The sequence below is a fragment of the Orbicella faveolata genome, unplaced genomic scaffold, assembly GCF_042242905.1.
Source record: "Orbicella faveolata isolate gen_17 unplaced genomic scaffold, um_ofav_v1 contig_14, whole genome shotgun sequence".
In the NCBI taxonomy this organism is placed as follows: domain Eukaryota; kingdom Metazoa; phylum Cnidaria; class Anthozoa; order Scleractinia; family Merulinidae; genus Orbicella; species Orbicella faveolata.
Window position 1 is genome coordinate 9,542,027 of NW_028301541.1, and position 20,457 is coordinate 9,562,483.

At 38.3% G+C, this 20,457-nt stretch overlaps 3 protein-coding genes and 1 pseudogene across 3 annotated transcripts; all 4 read left to right on the forward strand.

The window, feature by feature from the left end:
- Positions 1 to 5,139: 5,139 nt before the first annotated feature.
- On the forward strand, positions 5,140 to 6,299 carry LOC149113858 (adenosine receptor A2b-like). Its single transcript, XM_089287694.1, has one exon. The coding sequence runs from the start codon at positions 5,227 to 5,229 to the stop codon at positions 6,283 to 6,285; it is 1,059 nt and encodes a 352-aa protein (XP_089143820.1). The 5' UTR covers positions 5,140 to 5,226; the 3' UTR covers positions 6,286 to 6,299.
- Positions 6,300 to 9,686: 3,387 nt separating this feature from the next.
- Positions 9,687 to 11,075, forward strand: LOC149113859 (melanocyte-stimulating hormone receptor-like). Its single transcript, XM_089287695.1, has one exon. The coding sequence runs from the start codon at positions 9,746 to 9,748 to the stop codon at positions 10,664 to 10,666; it is 921 nt and encodes a 306-aa protein (XP_089143821.1). The 5' UTR covers positions 9,687 to 9,745; the 3' UTR covers positions 10,667 to 11,075.
- Positions 11,076 to 11,234: 159 nt separating this feature from the next.
- Positions 11,235 to 12,929, forward strand: LOC149113860 (melanocyte-stimulating hormone receptor-like). The gene has a single exon (XM_089286501.1). It carries the CDS (start codon positions 11,663 to 11,665, stop codon positions 12,578 to 12,580), a length of 918 nt encoding a protein of 305 aa, XP_089142627.1. The 5' UTR covers positions 11,235 to 11,662; the 3' UTR covers positions 12,581 to 12,929.
- A 4,136-nt stretch (positions 12,930 to 17,065) lies between these two features.
- Positions 17,066 to 18,842, forward strand: LOC149113861 (adenosine receptor A2b-like; annotated as a pseudogene).
- The last annotated feature ends 1,615 nt before the right edge of the window (positions 18,843 to 20,457 follow it).

The following is a 20,457-nucleotide window of genomic DNA, read 5'->3' on the forward strand; positions in this document are numbered from 1 at the left end:
GCACGTATGTGCACAACAAGGACGTGACATATTAGGTCTGGGGTTATCTAGAAAGTTTTATACCTGGAGACTCCGCCCCGAGGTCCACCCCCTTACCCTTTTGTGTACCATTTAGACAGAAAAGGGACCCCTTTCATATGCCTTTCATTCAAAAAAGGCACCCCTTTCACATACCTACTTAACAACACTGCATCACGTTTCTAATTAAACCCTTGGAATGAAGTTAATGAACAACAGGCATTGCCAGAAGAGATATTGAGGCGGGAGTCAAGATACTCCGATTTCACCACCCTTAAATATATCTCAACTTGTGAAATCTACCACCCCCCCCCCCCCACCCCTCCTTCAACATAGCTGAAGCCTGAGAAAGGTACCTCTTTAGGGCGGAGCCTTAAGGTAGAGGCCATTATAGGGAGTACCGTTCCGCGGGGATAGATCTTTACCAGTTCTCGACTACGAACGCCTTCAAATCTTTTAACAGGATGTAAGGTTCTCTCAGATGTGCCTGTTGGTCTAACAATTAAACCAGGTTACATTTGTTTTAGGCTCATGGAAACCAGCATCGTTCTGTTCATTGCTTTGTAAGAGTCATGTATTCCAATGCGTTTTACATCTGTTGCGGGGTTCAGTCTTTCATGACTCTTAGTGCCGTTTCCTACGAACGTTTAGTAGCGGTTAGACTTCGGGTGAGATACAATGACGTTTTTTCGGGAAATCGTGTTCTTAAATTTATGGCCGCGGCTAACCACTCGTATGATTACAGACCGGAATGGACTCCACTCAGTCCTATTACATACATACATACATACATACATACATACATACATACATACATACATACATACATACATACATACATACATACATACATACATACATACATACATACATACATCCTTTATTATCTTTCTTCATGGGGGCTTTTCGAAGACAACTGATATGATACAATACTACAATTAAATACTAATATACTAAAATTAATATTACATTCTAATTTAGATAATCACGAATTTAAAAACTCTACAATTAATTTACGTTTCAATGCTTTTTTAAAAATTGAAATAGTTCTACTGAGTTTTAAAGTAAGGTCCGATGAGTTCCAGATGGTAGTTGTCCTATAATAAAATGTTCTTTGGCCAGTGGCAGTTCTGAATAGAGGAATGTTTAATTGTTGAGAGCTCCTAGTGGTACGCGTGCTTGTATTTGCACGTTTGATAAAGATAGAGGTCAAATAGTCGGGAGCACAGCCCGTCATGCACTTGAAGGCTAAAGTGGCACTTCGATAGTAAAGCTGGCTTGATACTGGAAGCCATTCTAATTCTTTTAGTATGGGCGTGACGTGATCGAATTACGTGATCGAATTAATTATTACCATTTTTGACGTGATCAAAAGGATCAAAAACAGCCGTTAGAGCAGTCTTCATTGAACCGTTGGAATGTAATCGCATTGGTTTTGTAAAAGAGACTCTTGTTTTGCATTACTACTCAATACGATTGTTAAAAAAAAACTGGCGCCACTTTCTTATCCAATCAGATGTAAAACCGAAACCGATCGAAGCTCGTTCGCACATGTTTTCTCGCGTTTCGTTTCAGGTGCACGCATAGAGTTTGAGTTTTGATGGGCTCACCGCATTGCCTGTATCTTTTGCTATTGGTTAGAGTTATTTGGTTTTGGTTTTAAGACACAATTGAAAACCTTTCTAAAATAGTTACTTAATTGTGTTTTCGTGGATCGTGAATTCAAAGGCGATTCTAAAAAAAATAAAATTCATGTTAATGTTAAAAGTTACTAATGGACATTTCAATGGCAATTTCATATAAAAATTAAAATTCACGCCAACAATTTTAATTTTTCGCATGGAACTTGCAATGACTTTGTTTTGTTCCCGCTTTGCCAAGCTTTGATCACGCAATTACCAGTTCGTAAAACCTCGATATGACACTTTTCCAATGTATTGATTTAACAAATGGCTCATAAAGGTTTTTGCTTGAGGCAACAGAAACATTATGTTGTAAGGCCCAAATTAAAAATAAGATGTTTTCAAAGCAAGAGTTTTAGATTAGGAAGCAGAAAAGACAAAAAAAAAACGGAATTAGGTAAAAGCACTAATTCCATTGCTTTTTAGGATACTGGCTCTGTATATATTCACATACTTCTTTCCGACTGAGGCAAAAACGAAACTGTTTTCTCATTTTCAGCTAATGATAATTCTGCTTAAGATCTTTCTTTATTTATAGTATTGCCGCTATTTTGTCAGCACCCATTACTTGCTGAGCTTAAGTGCAATACTTTTCAGCACGAGATAAAAATAGGTCCGCAATGCGAACTTGTGTGGGATTTCAGTCAAATAAAAGTTGATGCTCTATGGATAAATCAGAGAAATTGTAACTTTACAGTTAATATTTATACATTTTGTCGTGTTTTAGTGATGAATGTTGAGTAAAGATACCGTAGAGTCCTGATGATAAGATCCCAGGCTGCAGATGAAAAAACGATTACAGAAAAAATATGTTTGGACTTTAGTTTCCAGGAAATTCGCTCCCTTAGGAATTAGTTACTCGGAACTCTTTACCGTGGTAAATGACCCTTTTACCAGTGAGTATGACCAATATTTTCGGAGCTAAATATTCCGTAGTTAATACCCATGGATACATCAAAAAGATCACATGCAGAGCCCTTGACATTTAATGTGGTCAGTTGCATTGGTGTTTTGATGTCTAAGGTATTACGAGCAAATCACGTTTCTCTGTTTGTCATTGATATGTAACTTAAAAGGAAAAATGTTTTTCCTCCATGTGCCATTTTTGTTACCTTGGCAAAATCCCGTGTAAACGTTGTTTCACAACGTATACTAAAACCCAGCAAAAAACAAACAAACAAACAAAAAAACAAACACAAAACAAAACAAAAGTCAAGGGGGGGGGGTCATTGAGAGAGTCATTGAAGTAAACACATTTTGTAGGTTAGGCTTGTTTTTCGCAGCAGGGGCGAAAACAAATGACATCATCGAAGAGCAAGTGCACACGAGACGGTTTAGTTTTTGGTTGTGATTCTGGACCGTGCAATCAACAGTAACGTGGCCTGTTTCGTCGGAATGCCAGATGACCTGCTACGTAACTGGGACAATTAATGTTGCCGAACACAACTTTTGAATCGCGTTGGCTCGGGGATGTTTACTGTGGGAACAGCTTATTTCATTAGCTACATTTGTCCTGGGATTTGTTGATTAGTTCCGGTGGAGACAAATAGATTAGTTAGCCTTAGCTTTTACGCAGAGGCTCTCCCCCCCCCCCCCCCCCCCCCCACCCCCTTCATGAAAACTTCAGTCTGTATTCCAGTTGAAATTGTTCGGAAAAGTACTCTAAAGCCCTAAGAGTAAGCCTGAACCAAGGAACGGCAATGGAAATGTTGTCTACTTTTATTCCTCAGCGGAAATATTAGAATCGGTCGCTGATTGCACGGAGTTTGTTTACGATAAATCAGCTCCGATTGCAAATGCCAGCTAATATTCGTGCTTCCAGCTCAGAAAACTGTATGTAAATTATACTTTTAGAAATTAGCATTTGAAAATGCTTAGCGTGAAGTTTGAAGGCAAATGAAAATATTTAGTCCTTTTAAACTTGTGAGTCTACGGAAACTGCACCATCACGCAACGTATCAAGAAATCATGGTTTATTAGTCGAGAGGACCTCAACTTGCTAACCATAAATACACTGGAAAATACTGGGCTTTGTCATTATTTTATAGCTGTCCGTAAAACTTCAGTTGTTGATATAAATATGCTGATTTTAGCAATAGACGGGAGTTGAAAGTAATGAAATCAATCAAGTGTAAATTTTATTTCGACAGTTGCAGACTGCGCGTCGCGACATGCACAATGTTAACAAGAACCCATTTTCCGCAGAAATTGTCGGGATTTTCAGCTGATCAAAGGAATTTCAATGTAGATAAGTTAAATATGTAATCGCAGAAAGTTCTGTCCGAGAACTGGAACTTTGTATAATTGTTGTATAATTGATTGATTATTCCTTATTCATCCAAGAATTTCGCGCATATACAAAAAGCAAATGTTTACCCACCTTAAAATAAATGGCGCGTCAAAAATAAATACGGCAGCGAGTGTCCGAAAAACACTAAGACCTGAGGCCTAAGACTCCCTCCGAATCTCAAAAACAAGTCAAAACTCGCCAAAAAAACAACACCCGGTAAGGGTAATCACACATCTAATGGCTGCCGGCCAAAAACACTCAACCTTTTGCTAGTGGAACCCAGTCTACACGCCAAGTAGAAACCACGTGACAAACGCTTTGCTCTCGTGGACAAATAAATAAATAAATAAATATCCCTGGCGTTGAAAAAGTGTGGGAAATCCCACACAAAAATCATTAGAAAATAACTCTTTTACAGCAGGCAGCCAACATACTGGTTTTAAATGAGTGTAAGGTCGTTGACCCACGATGCTAGTTAAGTTGTTACTTACCCAACAAAGACATTGCCAAATGTTCTAATACTCTGTCGAAATTTGCACCCAGCAAATGAAAACACCATGAGAATAGCCTAACCAATTTGTCTCGCAATTGAAAGAAAAGACATTTAATTTCATTATCTTTTTTTTCCTTTTTCAGTACTTAAATTAAAATAATAATAATAATGATAAACAAATGGGCAAACTTGAAGTGTGCTCTGTGACTAATTGATTTTGGGGATAATGCTCGTTAAGGCAATTAGATCTATCATGTCTGAAAGAAGCAATAGCCAGTTAACATTAACATGTTTGCAAAAGAACATTTCCGCCCTTCGTGAAATAATTTGGTTTGAAAATACCGACTTTTGTTAAAGTAATATAGCGACCATTTCAGAGTGAAGCATGGCACATTTATGCATGTTTGAGAGATTGCTAAGCAGCATCTCGCAAGTGGTGAGGTCGACCCACCATAATACTTATCAGTAAACAAGACACGGGACATTTCCAATATCTTGTTTTCGCAGTGTGAACGAATTTCAACCGAACCGTACCGTTGAACCCAACCACACGTTATTGCGCTGTACAAATCAAAGAAAAAAGGCGACATTTTTAAAGCAAGATACGTTAGAATCAGAAGAGAGCAAGACATCGAATGTGGAGAGTTCAAAGGCAAGGCTGTCTCCTCTACGAGAACCGCAAACAAATTCTGCGTATACATCTTTAAGACGGCGACACTGAAAGCGAAAATTCTTCCTCATCTATGGCTAATGACACATTAGCTCAGGACTTTCAACCTGTCGCAACATGTTTTCATTTACCGGATCCCAATTTCGACGGAGCTTCACAACGCTTCGCCATAAACCTTGTAACCGCCATCATCAACATTATTGCCTCTCCTTTCGCAGTGATATCCAATTCTTTAATCGTCATTGTCATCTTTACCAGTTCTCGTCTACGAACGCCTTCAAATCTTTTAATAGGATGTCTTGCTCTGTCAGATGTACTTGTAGGCCTAGCAGTTCAACCATCTTACATTTGGTTTAGACTCATGGAAAACCAGCATCGTTCGGTTCCTTGCTTTGTAAGAGTCATGTATTCCAATGCGTTTTACATCTGTTGCGGTGTAGCCTTCATGACTCTAAGTGCCGTTTCCTACGAACGTTTAGTAGCAGTTAGACTTCGAGCGAGGTACAACGACGTTTTTTCGGGAAATCGTGTTTTTAAATTTATGGCGGTTATTTGGGTCCTAAACGTCGCATTAACAAGTTTGCAGTGGGCAGGGATAAATAAGATTTCGAGAGGCATTCATTTGATCTTGTGGTTTCTGTGTCTTCTGGTTTCCGTGGTTGCAAGTATAACGATCTGTTTTATTCTTCGTGCACATCATCGTCAATTACTTTCCCAAAGTACCATCTCCGAAAGCATTCGAAGACAAAGAGAATTGAAGCTAACAAGAAATATCTCATGTATCGTTGGAGTTTACTTGTTGCTTAACCTGCCCGTCTTGTTGGTAAGCCTTTATCACCAGATTCTGGAGCAGGACATCAAGACTTATAACCACTACAGCTGGACAGAAACTCTTGCTTTTCTGAACTCATGCACAAATCCATTGCTCTGCTTTTGGAAGAATCGACAAATCCGTCAAGGAATTGTCGCGATTGGAAGAAGAATAACTTGTCACTTAGCAAATAGCGACGAAAATGTTACAGCAGTGGTAATAAGTAAAAACAGCAAAAGTGTTACGCTGTCGAGATATACATATACAGGGGAGATTAATACAGCTAATACAGCCGAAAACATAACAACGAGTTCAATTTGAGATAATAAAAAAAATTATTCACGTAAATCCTCTACAAAAATGGCATAGTCGTTGTTTTTTCAAATTGCAGATTCGAAACTATGCGATGAGTAACGTGCCATTTATTAATTAGCACAATCATATCTTTGTAGGGACTGGCTTCTGACGGACTCAATTAAATAATGCGTAATTTTGGTTATTTGTGATCATTTCTGATGTCTATTTCCGATGTTCCAAGTACCAATCAGGTATCGACCTTAACAAAACCACACACGGTTTTAAGACACATAATTATCGTGGGAAGAGCTTGATATGTGGAGAATATGTTCTTTTTCCCATGTTCACCCTTGACATACAATGACTGCTATGAGAGATTTAGTTTAATGTACATAGAGAATTCTTTAGGAAACTACGTACAATTTCCATACATGTATTGGGAAATCCTATATTTAGTTTATCTTGGCAATCTTCTTTTCTTTCCGTGGTACCTAAATTTTTTAACAGATTCTTTGAATTTAAGGTATCAATACAAATGCACGCATGTGGACAAGGACTTGACATATTAATTAGATCCGGGGCAATCTAGAAAGTTTTTTACTTGGAGGCTCCGCCCCGAGGTCTAGCCCCTTACCCTTTTTGGTACCATTTGGACAGAAAAGGGACCCCTTTCAAACGCCTTTTATTGAAAAAGGGTACCTTTTTACATACCTACTTAACAACACTGCATCCCTTTATAGCTGAAACCTGAGAAAGGTACGCCTGTCGGGCTGAGCCTCCCTGTATAGGCCATTAGTATAGGTAATCATACGGTTTCGAGTTTAATTTGGAATTAATTTGCACGAGTGAGTTTTTAAAAAAGCTGAAATTGCACGAGCCGCTTCGGCGAGTGTAATTTCAGCTTTTTGAAAAACTCACAAGTGCAAATTAACTCCAAATTGAACGAGAAAAACCGTATGATTACTTATTAATAAAAACATGAAAAATTCGCGCGGAGGAAGTGCCGGAAGATCTTTCTTGAAGCCATTTTTTCCCATTTGAGAAAACTTTTTTCAAAGTTTCAGCACAAAATTTTCGTCATCATTTTACGTGATATCATTTTCTTAGAAAAGTTCCTATTTTCTTTCAGTCAATCATAATCCAGAATTTTGATGTGTAATTTGCACTGGTGTTACACTTTTTGCACTGTGTTACGCTTGAACTGCACTGCTCTTAGCCAACCAGAATCGAGTAATTTTTTCATTTGTATTATTATTTGGAGTATCCCCGGACTTAGATCTCTAGACGAATTGAATTTTATTCAAGTGTGATAACCTTTTAAAAGTCTGTGCAGTTACAATAAAGAATGAAGACATTGGGCGCTTTCCTTCCATCCAGATAACCCGGAACTTTCTAAAAGGGGGTAAATGTTATAGAAATTTTCTGGACAAGTTTCCGGAAAGCCCCAAAAAGTTGCCAAAATTCCTAAATGTGAATCATTTAACCGAAAATTCTGGAAACGCTTAGAGGAAAATCGAATGGAAGCGAAATACCCGGTAAGAAATTCTCGAAAATTTGCGTATACTGGAAACGACGTTCCATTCGCCAGATATAAGTCAAATCACATGGTTATCCGTGTTCGCGGTGCCCCGTCTCAAAATATACAACAGAGAGCAGATAAAGCGGTTTTCATTTGAGTGTCGAAAAGTAATTAGTTGTGTACCTACTGCGCCTCACGATTAGTTAAAAACTGACGCCAATTTTTCGTCCAATCAGAAGTAAAACCAAACCAATAGTGACTCGTTCGTACACGTTTTCCCGCGCTTAGCGTCAGCTACATGTGATTACTTTGAGTTTGATTGGTTCTCTGTTTTGGTTGTGTCCTTTGTGATTGGCTAGAGTGATTACTTTGGTTTTGGTTTTACGACACTTGATTGAAAACTGCTCTATCGTAAATGTATAACTTTGTAATTTGAACGTATCAACTGTTTGCTATTTTTTCTTGTTGTGGTTCTGTTTAACATCATGGCAAAATAGGGCATTAGTTCCTTTTAAGGTGATATCTTTTCGTCAAACCATGAATTTTAAATCACTTGAAATTCGCCTCTTCTATGTTGGTGAAACTAAGTTCCTGTGAAGACACGTACTGAAAAATTAGGTATTCTGCCGCTTGATAACGTAAGAATATATGAAAACGCTTTTTTTTTTTGTAGTTGTTTTTTTTTTTCTTTTTCAGCTACGTGTGCCTAAAAAGAGATGTTGGATATGATCGTTTTCCTCAATGGTTGCAATGACAATCAATTTTCGATTTTCGCTGCTTGCAAATAGCTTCGCCGAATTTTTGTAAACCAACACATTTCAGCGGAAAAAAAGCCAAAGTGAATACTCGTTGCTGATATATTCTTTTCGATTTCAAACCTGCGTGCCTATGATTGACTAAATCCTGGTCTCCATGAAGAACATTTTTTAATTAGCAGTTAGTTTTACTTTAAGATTCGGCGCAGCTTCCATTGAAGCAAGCGATTATTGTTCGTTTTGTAAGATTTCTAAGCGATAAAAGGATCCCCTATCTAAATATCTAAACTAACTAATCAAGAAAATGAAAAGTTCGTGTAAATTGTTTATAGATATAAATTGGCTATGAAATTTTTTTTTTTTTCAGCTGCCTTTTGTTTACGTTGCTGACATTTCTTTGTCTCTATCCAATTCATGGGCTGTCACAGGAAACTTATTTTTTTTCCGGGGAGATAGCTGGTGGGAGTTATTCCCTTATATAGGTGTGTGCGGGCCCAAAGGGTATGGTTTGTTAGCCGTTTTGGTCAGAAATACGGTATCGATTTTGGCCATTTCGGGCTCAATTAGGGTATGGTTTTTCCACTCTAGTCTTAATTGATTGTGTTTTATTTATAAGAAGCTATCCCACCTAATAAAAGCATATAAACATTGCCTTTAACATTAGTCTGAACCAGGGTATTGATTCAAGGGTCAGGTCTTAATTAGGGTGTCGAATTTTTGGTCAGGTCATAAAAAGAATAGTGAAAATCTCAGATTTTGGTCATAAATAGGGGAGGGGTTTTGGGAAGCAGGTCGCACACCCCCACCCAGTTTTTCCAGTAGTAACACCCCCCGGACTTATTCTTATATTGTCTTGTTTCCTTGGACCGTTTCTTACTAAAAAAAGAAATTAAACCCTAACTGGGTAACCTTTTGAACTTCAATTAATTAAGGAAACTCCTAGGCCAGCTTTAGATCACCGACCGACTGTTTGAACTGTTTCCAATTTGTCTAGCAAGAAATGGTCATAATGAATGAATGTATTAGTTGTCTCTTGCACAGCGTGTTTACCCAGTATAGTGTAATAACAAACATAGCATTGTCTTTTTTTACTTTGTTAATATAAATTAAATTTCTTATTGGAAAACATATGAAACACGTTCTTAGATATCCTCGAAGCACCCTTTCCTAAGCATTGAAGCTCAAGGTCGATGCACATATCTTAGCGGTTATGGCGGACAACGCTTCGACGGATTCCCTGGCAAGTGGGCCATCTTGTTACCATCTTCCCGATCCATCGTTCGACAAAGTCTCTGAGCGATACACAATGAATCTTGTCACAGCCATCATAAATATAGCGGACGCTCCTTTTGCCGTTGTTTTCAACGTTTTGATTTTTTATGCCATCGTGTCCCGTCTGCGAACACCGTCAAATCTTCTGATCGCATGTCTGGCGCTATCCGACGTATTCGTCGGTCTTGCAGTTCAACCCGGTTATATCACTTACAGACTCATGGAAAACCAGCTTCGTTCAGTTCCCTGCTTTGTGAGGGTTGTGTATGCTAATGCGTTCTATCTTTGTTGTGGAGTGTCCTTTATGACACTCGCAGTCGTCAGCTATGAACGATTCGTAGTAGTCCGGCTTCAAGCAAGGTACAATGATGTATTCTCATCAAAAAGAGTCTTAAAGTACATGGCGGCGATCTGGATTGTGAATATCATATTAACAAGTCTACAATGGGCGGGAATAAACCGAGTATCAAGAGGCATGCATCTGATCGCGTGGTTTATCTGCCTTCTTGTCGCTGGTGCGGCAAACATTGGAATCGTTTTGACTCTGCTTAGGAATCGTCGCCGAATACAGCCCCACCACGTACAGCTACGCGAACAGATCCGTAGGCGAAGAGAAACAAAGCTAACAAGAACCATCGCGTTTATTGTTGGGGTCTACTTGATGTTGAACATGCCCGTTTTGTTTGTCACAATTTATCACCAGATTCTAAGGCAGGATATCAAGACTTACAACCACTACAGTTGGACAGAAACTCTTGCTTTTCTCAACTCGTGCACGAATCCTTTGATCTGCGTTTGGAAGAGCCGACAAATCCGTCAGGCAGTTATCGCGATTCTGGAAGGAATTGTTTGTCGCTAAATGTAAGATCCATAGAAAAGAACACACGAAATTTATTTGCAGGATATGTCAGAGCGTCCAAAATTGCTGTACTAAAAGTAGTCCGTGACAATAAGTACCCTCCTAGATCATCATGCGAGAAGCGAAAAAACCATAATGCTATAAAATATCTTGATATTACATACCAAGGTAATTTTATTGTTAGCAAAACATTTAGAACCATCGTGAGTGACTGTGAATATGAATTCATGAGGCTCGAGCCATATGTTTTTTGTTTGTTAGTTTGTTTTGTATATTAGGCGACTTATTTCAACCTGAACAGAATAAAAGTTTGGAAAATATAGGTATGCAATCCAATTGCCGTATTTAACTCAGGAAAAAAAGAGTGAAGGATTTCACAAATATTGCCATGGCAACTTTGTGAATTTTCACTTTTTATAACTACTCATGGCCTATTTGTTATTGATATTATTATTATTATTATTATTATTATTATTATTTTGTTTTACTTCTTTACTTGAATCTATACACCCATAGGACTTCTTCGATTTGAACAATTCTTTAGACTTCTTCTCATTAACAAAGGAGCTGTGACCACCAATTTCAAGAACAGCGGGAGAAAGCCGTGCCCGTATAATATTTCATCCGCGGTGCTGTCGTTTCTTCCGTAGATGTTTGCGCAAGTCTTTTGACGTGCCAAGCCACATGTTGTTCTGAAAGTCATATTGTTCTCTTCCGATAATTATCAGCTCAGAAATTAAGATTGTCATCTCCTTTGGCTTAATCTACACGAGCTTACTAAATTAACACCTGTGTGGTTTGCTAATTTCCAGGCATATAAAAGAACTCCTTTCCCTTAACAGCCTATTCGAAGCGTAAACAAAATTCGTGCTTATATTGGCACTAAACTACAGTTTAACAGAAATTACTAAGATCTCGATCATAAAGAGTCAGAGCAAAAAAAACAGGAAGATAGAACATAAGGCTTTGGTAGAGACACTTTCTTCACAGAAGGTAATGGACAGCAACATCTCTGTACACATTCCTCCCGGATCTTGTTTTCATCTTCCTGATCCAATCTTCGATCAAGTTTCACAACGATTCACTACAAACCTGATAACAGCCATTATCAACATCGTGACTGCCCCAATTGCCGTCATAGTCAACGCTTTGGTTGTCACTGCCATATTTGGCACATCTCGTCTACGGACGCCTTCGAATCTACTGATAGCTTGCTTGGCGCTATCTGATGTATTTGTCGGCCTCACCGCTCAGCCAGGTTATATAATCTACAGACTCATGGAAAACCAGCATCGTTCAGTTCCTTGTTTTGTGAGAATCATCTATTGCGCTGCCTTCTACGTTTGCTTTGGAGTGTCTTTCATGACTTTAACTGCTGTGAGCTACGAAAGATTTGTAGCTGTTCGAGTGCGTGTTAGATACAACAATCTTTTCTCTTACAGTCGTGTTCTGAAGTACATGCTAGGCATATGGATCGTGAACGTTTTGCTGGCCGCCTTGCAATGGGCTCAAATTAACCATGTGGCAAGAGGTACCCATCACGTAGTTTGGTTAATTTGCCTTCTTGTTACGGGAATAACTCAAGTGGCTGTGTTGATCATTGTGCGACGAAGTCGTCAACAGGTCCACGGAGACGCAGAAACTATCGAAAATGTACGGAAGCAAAGAGAAGTTAAAGTTGCATTGCGCATCTCGCTTATAGTGGGGGTTTACTTAATATTGAACTCTCCTGTGCTGTTTGTGACATTTTACCATCAGACGATAGGATATAACTTGAAAACTTATAACTACTATAGTTGGGCAGAAACATTTGCTTTTCTCAATTCGTCTTCGAACCCTGTAATCCTTTTTTGGAAGAATCAACAGGTTCGTCAAAGAATAAAGGATATCTTAAAGAACGTAGTGTGCTGGTGATAGTTAAAGTGCATTGTGCCAGGTTTTTTCAGAGACATGGAACAGTGAAGTGATTTTAATTCTTCAGAGCTGTTTTTCGATCATTGTAAAATTTAATAATTAATCTTCTGAGGAAGGACACCGCGGAAATACGTTTTTGGGGCGCGATACAGTATTTTGCTGGTCAGCGGTACACCTTAACAAAACTACAAAATGCCTGCAACTTTTACATGGTTTTCGCAGCGAGTCTTGTCGACAGTCAAAAAGATACAAAACTTAGAGCGCACACTGTAAACTTAGCTTTTAAACTCCGCTCATTTGTTGGATAGTTCTCAGTTAATATTATATATTATGCCAAAGCCAAACTGAACTTACACACGGTGTGAAATTGTTGTTGTTTCGTGAGAGTTCATGCTCGAAAGCGGCGAGCCAGTGGCAATTTACGTTACGATGTGCGCTAAGGCTAAAACTAGGCAGCTTTTGTGTTGCTGTAGCGGTGTTCTGAGGACATCAACTTCTCAAGTTTGTTGAATTGATGAGCTGTAACCACCAATTTCAAGAACAGCGGGAGAAAGCCGTGCCCGTATAATATTTCATCCGCGGTGCTGTCGTTTCTTCCGTAGATGTTTGCGCAAGTCTTTTGACTTGCCAAGCCACATGTTGTTCTGAAAGTCATATTGTTCTCTTCCGATAATTATCAGCTCAGAAATTAAGATTGTCATCTCCTTTGGCTTAATCTACAGGAGCTTACTAAATTAACACCTGTGTGTTTTGCTAATTTCCAGGCATATAAAAGAACTCCTTTCCCTTAACAGCCTGAGCCTATTCGAAGCGTAAACAAAATTCGTGCTTATATTGGCGCTAAACTACAGTTTAACAGAAATTACTAAGACCTCGATCATAAAGAGTCAGAGCAAAAAAAACAGGAAGATAGAACATAAGGGGATTAACTCATACCCGCGTTTTAATTTGTCAATAAAGGTGAATGTGCCTGGTAAAATGTCGAGAAGTTGTTTTTCAATACATGGAATATTAGAGTTTAAAGAGAGATTTTGCGGCCTCACAGCTGTTTTCAGCCTTTCTGATGTAAATTAACTGAAGTAATTATGTTCCCACTGTGTTTTCCTTTTAAAATGACGAATGCTTTAATCAAAATGTGACTTTTGTTGATGTTGTAAACTGATGTAAATGAAGAAAGTCAGTGTGAATGGAACATAACTCTGGTGGGATAAATATTTCTTTAATATTCGTCTTGTTCTCCTCCAGCTATTAAATATAACTATTTGCCTTTTAATTTACAACGATTGAATATTTTCCTTCATCTGCACATATTGTGAAAATAAACAACGGCCGTCGCCACCATATTTTTGTTCTTAATCTCATTACTAATTTATGAAGATTAAACAAAGGATCGAAATCAAGACCGTGAGGGTTTTTGGATATTTGATCTTAGTTACCATAGATTTTTAAGATTTTATTTCTCCCTTTTCTCCTCCGTTTTTGTTTCGATTGAGAAGACATATCAAACACTCAAGACAGTGTTTGACCACATTTCCAAACACCTCAATGGTCGTTAAAAATACTCCGCTGCGCGAAGAGTTTTTGCCTCTCTTTTTGGTATTTGAAAATGTAGTTAAACACGGTCTTTCGTGTTTGATATATTTCTTAACTTGAAGTTGTTATTATGTGGCACCGGTGTGTGAATAAAACAGATATTTTGAATCTTGATCTCGCGGATCTTAGTCGACTCTTTTCAGTGTAAACTGCAGTAGAAACACCACAGGAAACAGTGGTTGTAATCTAAATAAGAAAGAGGAATGGCATGCGCTTGAAGAGTGTCGTTAAATCAGGGCTATAACAAAACTCTCCAGCTTTGGCTAATCTTGGCGCTTTCAATTTTCCCCAAATTGGCTTAAGAGCAGCTGAGCTATCCATTAACAAAATGCCCAATAGTTAGGTCAGTAACAATGATCATTAGACTTAAATGTCGTGTACTTGAATTAATTGCATTGGGCCCTTTAAATGTCTTCTTGTCGAACATGCAAACTCTCTGAATTCTTAGTGGTTACAAACTTGGCCTATGGTAGATGTTCGTCCGTTGTTCTGTCTATAGTACAATTATCGGACATCAGATAACAAGACTTCACTGATCGCTTATTTGCCCCTACCTATCTAGGCCTCCTTTTTCGTTTTTGCCATAATATTTTCCTAGATACTTTCTTCAAATGGCTTGCCGTTTAAGCCTAAGTGTCGAACAGAAAGTTGAATCGCGGTGTCGTGTCTGTTCAGGAATGTCTGTTAAAGAGTGATTCGACTTTTAGCAAAACTCAAAATCTGAAGTAGCTAAGACTGTTCTTAAAATTCCATGTGGTTGCTAGGCCTCCCCATTCCATAAAAAAGTATGCCTCCAGTCCTCGATAGAAACTGGCAGCTATGGCACTTTCAGTATATATCGCCTTTACATGAAAATTTCTTGTTATTTTTCGTTAGTTTCCAGACTAGATCTGGTGTCCGAGTCTGCGGAGAGCTGGTAAAGAATCCTACCAAGGCCTAGAAGCAAATAAGCTTCTAGCTTTCAGAAGCGCATAGCTTTCAGAAGCATGAACGTTTATGCAATGAACCGCTGATGAATATTTTGTGACACAGTTCGTACCATGCGGACGGTAACACATTTCAGGATATACCTAATGTTCTACATGACCCGTGTCACTTCAAAGGCACTACTCTTTAATATTTTCGTCCCTGCATTGTTGTTTTAAATGCATGTGTTTGAATGAATAAAAACTGTAAATTAAATATCAGCCTTTCCTAGATAAAAGAGCAAACAAATAGCACACAATCGACTCCTGTGACCGTTTTATTTACACAAGGGAACTTGTGTAAATAAAACGGTCTAGGTTAATAAGACATCCAACTAAAAAATTAGTCACCATATCAGCTGACATATATAAGCTATTTGAAAACCATTTATGACTGTAAGGCAATGGTTTCTATTAAACGTTAAATGAACGCAGTCTAAGCTATCAACTGCGCAAAAGGCGCTCTTTACATTCAGTATTAACTCTCATGCGTCACCCTCGTTATTATAACAGAGTCGAAACAGAGAATTTGGGGATTCAACTCAACTGCCCCGCTTCACTCCAGGATCTTTTATGTCAACTACGACCAAAATAATTATCCTCAAGAAACAGGTGTGAGTAGAGATGTTGTTTCCGCTTACAGGCAGACCTTCAAGCTAGGGCCTAGTAGCATGATAGGTGTTTGCCTTAAATATTGTTTACTGCAGTGATCAATAGCCATAAAAAGAACTGTTTTCCAGTCAACCCTTTTAATAACAATATTCGAATTCGAAGAAAAACAACAAAGATTCCGGTGTTGTTTGGGTCGCGCTGACCGAACTTTAATCCCGAATTTTTGCAAAAAAATAAAAATAAGAAGCCATAACCCGTACTGTGAGCGCTTGTCACTACTGTGTTCCGTGTGCAGTTGTAAGAGGCGCGTAAATTCATTGCGACGTTTGTTTTTGTTTTTTGTCTCTTTCCTGCAAATTCATTTGTGTACTAGGGTTATCAAACGCTGGCGATCGATTTTTATTTTCTTAAGCAAAACTTTGAAAGAACATTACCACTGCCATGTGGCAATTTAAGAGTACCGAAACACCCCAAGGGCGGGATGTACTGCCCTATATGAATTATAAAGGTATGTGCAGGGGGTATGGTTTTTGAGCTATTCTTTAACATTTTCGTCTTCAATGGCGGCATTTTACCCTTTTTAGAGTACAATCCCAAGGTTATTAAATTAATGTCGTTTCTAGTTGATGAAAGTTGATTTTTCTGTCGACTATCTCCTGTCAAAATGAAATTTAGGCTGTCATGGAACCCGGCCCTAGTAATCCAAACATGCTTGTGGCCAATAATATTTTCACAGCTCCGTTTAATTTACCTAATTAAATAAGTAGAGACTAAGAAATTTTAAGGATATTAACATTTATTTGAAGACTTTATTCTAAGAGCAGTTGTAAGAAACCTTTTATCCCAGCAAGCCAGCTTTACGATTACAGAAGATTGTGCTGTTTCAAAATGATCTGAAAACAACCTCTTTACCTAGAAATGTTCCGAAACACCATTTTCTTCCAAAAAAATCTTTTGCGCCTAGGTTTTAAAGGCCACTACCAATAGAAAAAACACTACTGAGTGTTGAATCTTTAGGTCTTCCTTCCTCTTCTGCATGTCTTCTTTGTCATTTCGCGTCTCTTTTTCCGCCGCAGTTGACTGTTTCGTCATTGCGCATACCGTATTGCAGACGTCAGTCTGATCGGGAAAGATACGCTTGTAGACTTAAGACAATTTGAAACTGCAAAACGCTCATTACTCAAAGCTTTTAAAAGTTGACACCTGTCTATTCTGGTTTAACAGGCATCATATAGACAAGCGCCTTTCTTTTAAAAGATTAATTCAGTACAACAAATAATAGAACTGGTAGGACTGAACATCGGCGTAAACGAAATTACGTAGCCTTTGACCGCCAGGAAACACAAAATAGTACAAAGTATGTTAGAAAAATAGGTTCATTATTATCAGGAATAATTGCATTCACTGGAGAAGGGCTGAGACGTTTTATTCAAAGCTCGAAATGGACACCAACATCTCTGCCGAAGTTCCTTTCTGTTACCATCTTCCCGACCCAACCTTCCATTAAGCCTCCCAGCGTTACACCATGAACCTGGTAACCGCCATCATCAACATCGTGACAGCCCCATTCGCTGTTGTAGTCAACGCTTTGGTTGTCACCGCCATCTTCAGTTGCAATCGTCTACGAACTCCTTTGAATCTTTTTATAGCGTGTTTGGCGCTGTCTGATGTTTTTGTCGGCCTCACGGCTCAACCAGGTTATATAACTTACAGACTTATGGAAAACCAGCGTCGTTCAGTTCCTTGTTTTGTGAGAATCGTCTATTGCGCTGCCTTCTACGTTTGCTTTGGAGTGTCTTTCATGACGTTGTGTGCTGTAAGCTACGAAAGATTCGTGGCGGTTCGATTACGTGTTAGATACAATACGTTCTACTCTTCGAAGCGTGTTGTGAAGTATATGCTGGGCATATGGACTCTGAACATTTTGCTTGCCGCGCTGCAATGGGCTAGAATCAACCAAGCAGCGAGAGGTACCCATCTCATTCTTTGGCTTATCCTTCTTCTTGTCTGTGGAGCAACTCAAATTTGCATTTTAGTGATTGTCCGACGGAATCGTCGCCAGCTTCAAGCGCAACTTCCAGCCGCTGAAAATCAACAGAGACAAAGAGAAGTTAAGCTTGCAGAGTCTCTCTGTAATCGTTGGAGTATATTTGATTTCGAACTTTCCGGTGCTGTTTGTGACAATTTATCATCAGATCCTGAGACTTGATTTGCAAACCTACAACCACTACAGCTGGACAGAGACTTTGGCTTTTCTTAATTCACTCTCAAACCCCGTCATCTGTTTGTTGAAAAACAGACAGATTCGCCAAAAAGTCAAAGATTTCGTGAAGAAATAAGTAATTACAACAATAACTTGCTCGTGTTTTGCATTTTTAACCACTATCCAGCTGAACAGTCGCTTAAGCTTTTCTTAATTCATGTTCAACCATTTCAGCCTTTGTCGGAAGAATCGGCAAGTTCGCCAAAGAGTAATAGATATTTTAGAGAAAATAGCGAACTGGTGAAGATGTAAGCGCATGGCGCCTCTAGAATTGTTTATTTCCTTTTTCTTTTCAAAATTAAAATAAAAGACATTCATAGAACATTTGAGAAATATAGGAGATAACTAATGTAAACTTCCAGTGGCGATGAAGGTGTGCTGTGCAAAGTTCTTAAAGGTGAATTACCTGTATTTATACTTGTTTAAACTGAGGGCGCAAGAATTGTAAATTAACCGAAGCTGTAGTTACGATGTGCCTAGATTTTTTAAGACATGGAATACAAAGGTATTTATTTCAGTGAACCTGTTATGTTCTTCATTTTTTTTTTTTTTTTTTTGTAAGTTAAAAAATTATAAGTAAGCTGTTGTTGTAGAACTGTGTAAAACTGTTTTGATAACCAACCGGAAAATTTGGATAGGAAATAAACGTAAATGGAGGCATTGACATTTGCATTTTACTCTCTTTGAAGTCCAATTCCAAGGTTATTAAATCAATTTTCGTTTCCAGTTGATGTAAGTTGATTTTTCGGTCGACTCTCTCCTGTCAAATTGAAAATGAAATTTAAGCAGTCATGGGGCTTGGTGCTTAGTAATCCAAACATACTTGTGGCCAACAGTATTTTAACAGCCTAATTAAGTAAATAGAGGCTAGGAAATGTTAAGGATATTACTTTCCACACCCTTAGAACTTAGTTAGAGCTCATTTCTCATTAAGAGCAGGTGTAAGAAACCTTTTAACCCAGCAAGTCATGCAGCCTTACGGTTACAGAAGATTTTGATGTTTCAAAATGATCTGGAAAACAACCTCTTACCGAGAAATGTTCCGAAACACCGTACGTTTTATTCCAAAAAATCTTTTGCGCCCAGGTTTTAAAAGCCACTACCATGGCCAGTAGAAAAAACAACACTGAACGTTGAATCCTTAGGTCCTATTTCCTCTTCTTTCCTGTTTGTTGTCTTTTCTTTCGTTCCCCCCCCCCCCCCCCCCCCCGCACAGTTGACTGTTGGCTAAATCATTTTCAACCATTTCATCCTTTGTCGGAAGAATCGGCAAGTTCGCCAAAGAGTAATAGATCTTTTAAAGAAAGTGGCGACCTGGTGAAGGTGAAAGCGTATGGCGTCTATTGTTTATTTTCTTTCGTGTTGTGATAAGTTTTTAAAGGTGAATTAAATTCTTGTACGTTTAAACTGAAGGCCCAAGAATTTAAAATTAACTGAAGCTGTAGGTAAAATATGCCTAGAATTTTGACGACATGGAACATAAGGATATTTGGTTCAGTGAAGCTGTTATGTTTTCAATTTTTTGTAGGTTAAAAATTACAAGTAAGCTGTTGTGGTGGAACCATAGTTAATATATGGCACTGGTTATGAAGCCTGGCAAACATCAAAGGAGCAAACAAAGATGCCAAGATTTATGCTGGAAGGTCCACGACCGTGTACAATCATTTGTTTTGCGCTCATACACTATGCATGAATTACGTAACCAAAACGTTTCTATTGGTTAGTTCCTTAGTACGGAGTAAACAACTATTGTGTTTTGTGCACAGTCAAGCAAAAAAAAGAGAACAAAAACATACAACGAAGAACTTTGTCGGGTTTCATAACCATTCCCCTCTGTTAACTATGGCGGTACTGTGCAAAACTGTTTTGCGAACCAACCGAAATTTTTGAACGGGAAAAAAAAAAAACGTTCCCTGTTGTATTTCTTCTTACATAACAAGGCTGATCGTGAGTGAATGCGACAAGTAAAAAATGACTGTCGGAAATGGCCTTACTGGACCCAACAAGGAGTAAATACATAACGCGCTTTTTTTACCTTGGACTAAAAATATAGAGTTAACTGCTAATAGAAAACTAAAACATAACTGCTAAATAAATATTGATAAAAAAAAACAACATTTTCATAGCACCCAATTCATTGGTTGTCCATGGCAGTTAACAATAAAAATGTTGAAAGATAAAGGAAAACAATGAAAAATGAATGAAAATGGTTTTAACGCGAAAAAATTATAGAGCTTATATATTAAAAAGGTAAGTTAAAATATCTCTAAGAAACATGAAAAGGAAGCTATTTTCGTGAACACGTTAGCTCGGCAAACACTATCTGACAAGGATCTGCCTCCTGTCGAAAGCAACTTGACTAAAATCTAGCAAATTGACACCTGACCTTTGTATTTACATAATTGTCTTTGAATTTTAATATGAGCCGGTTGAAGCCCCCTTAT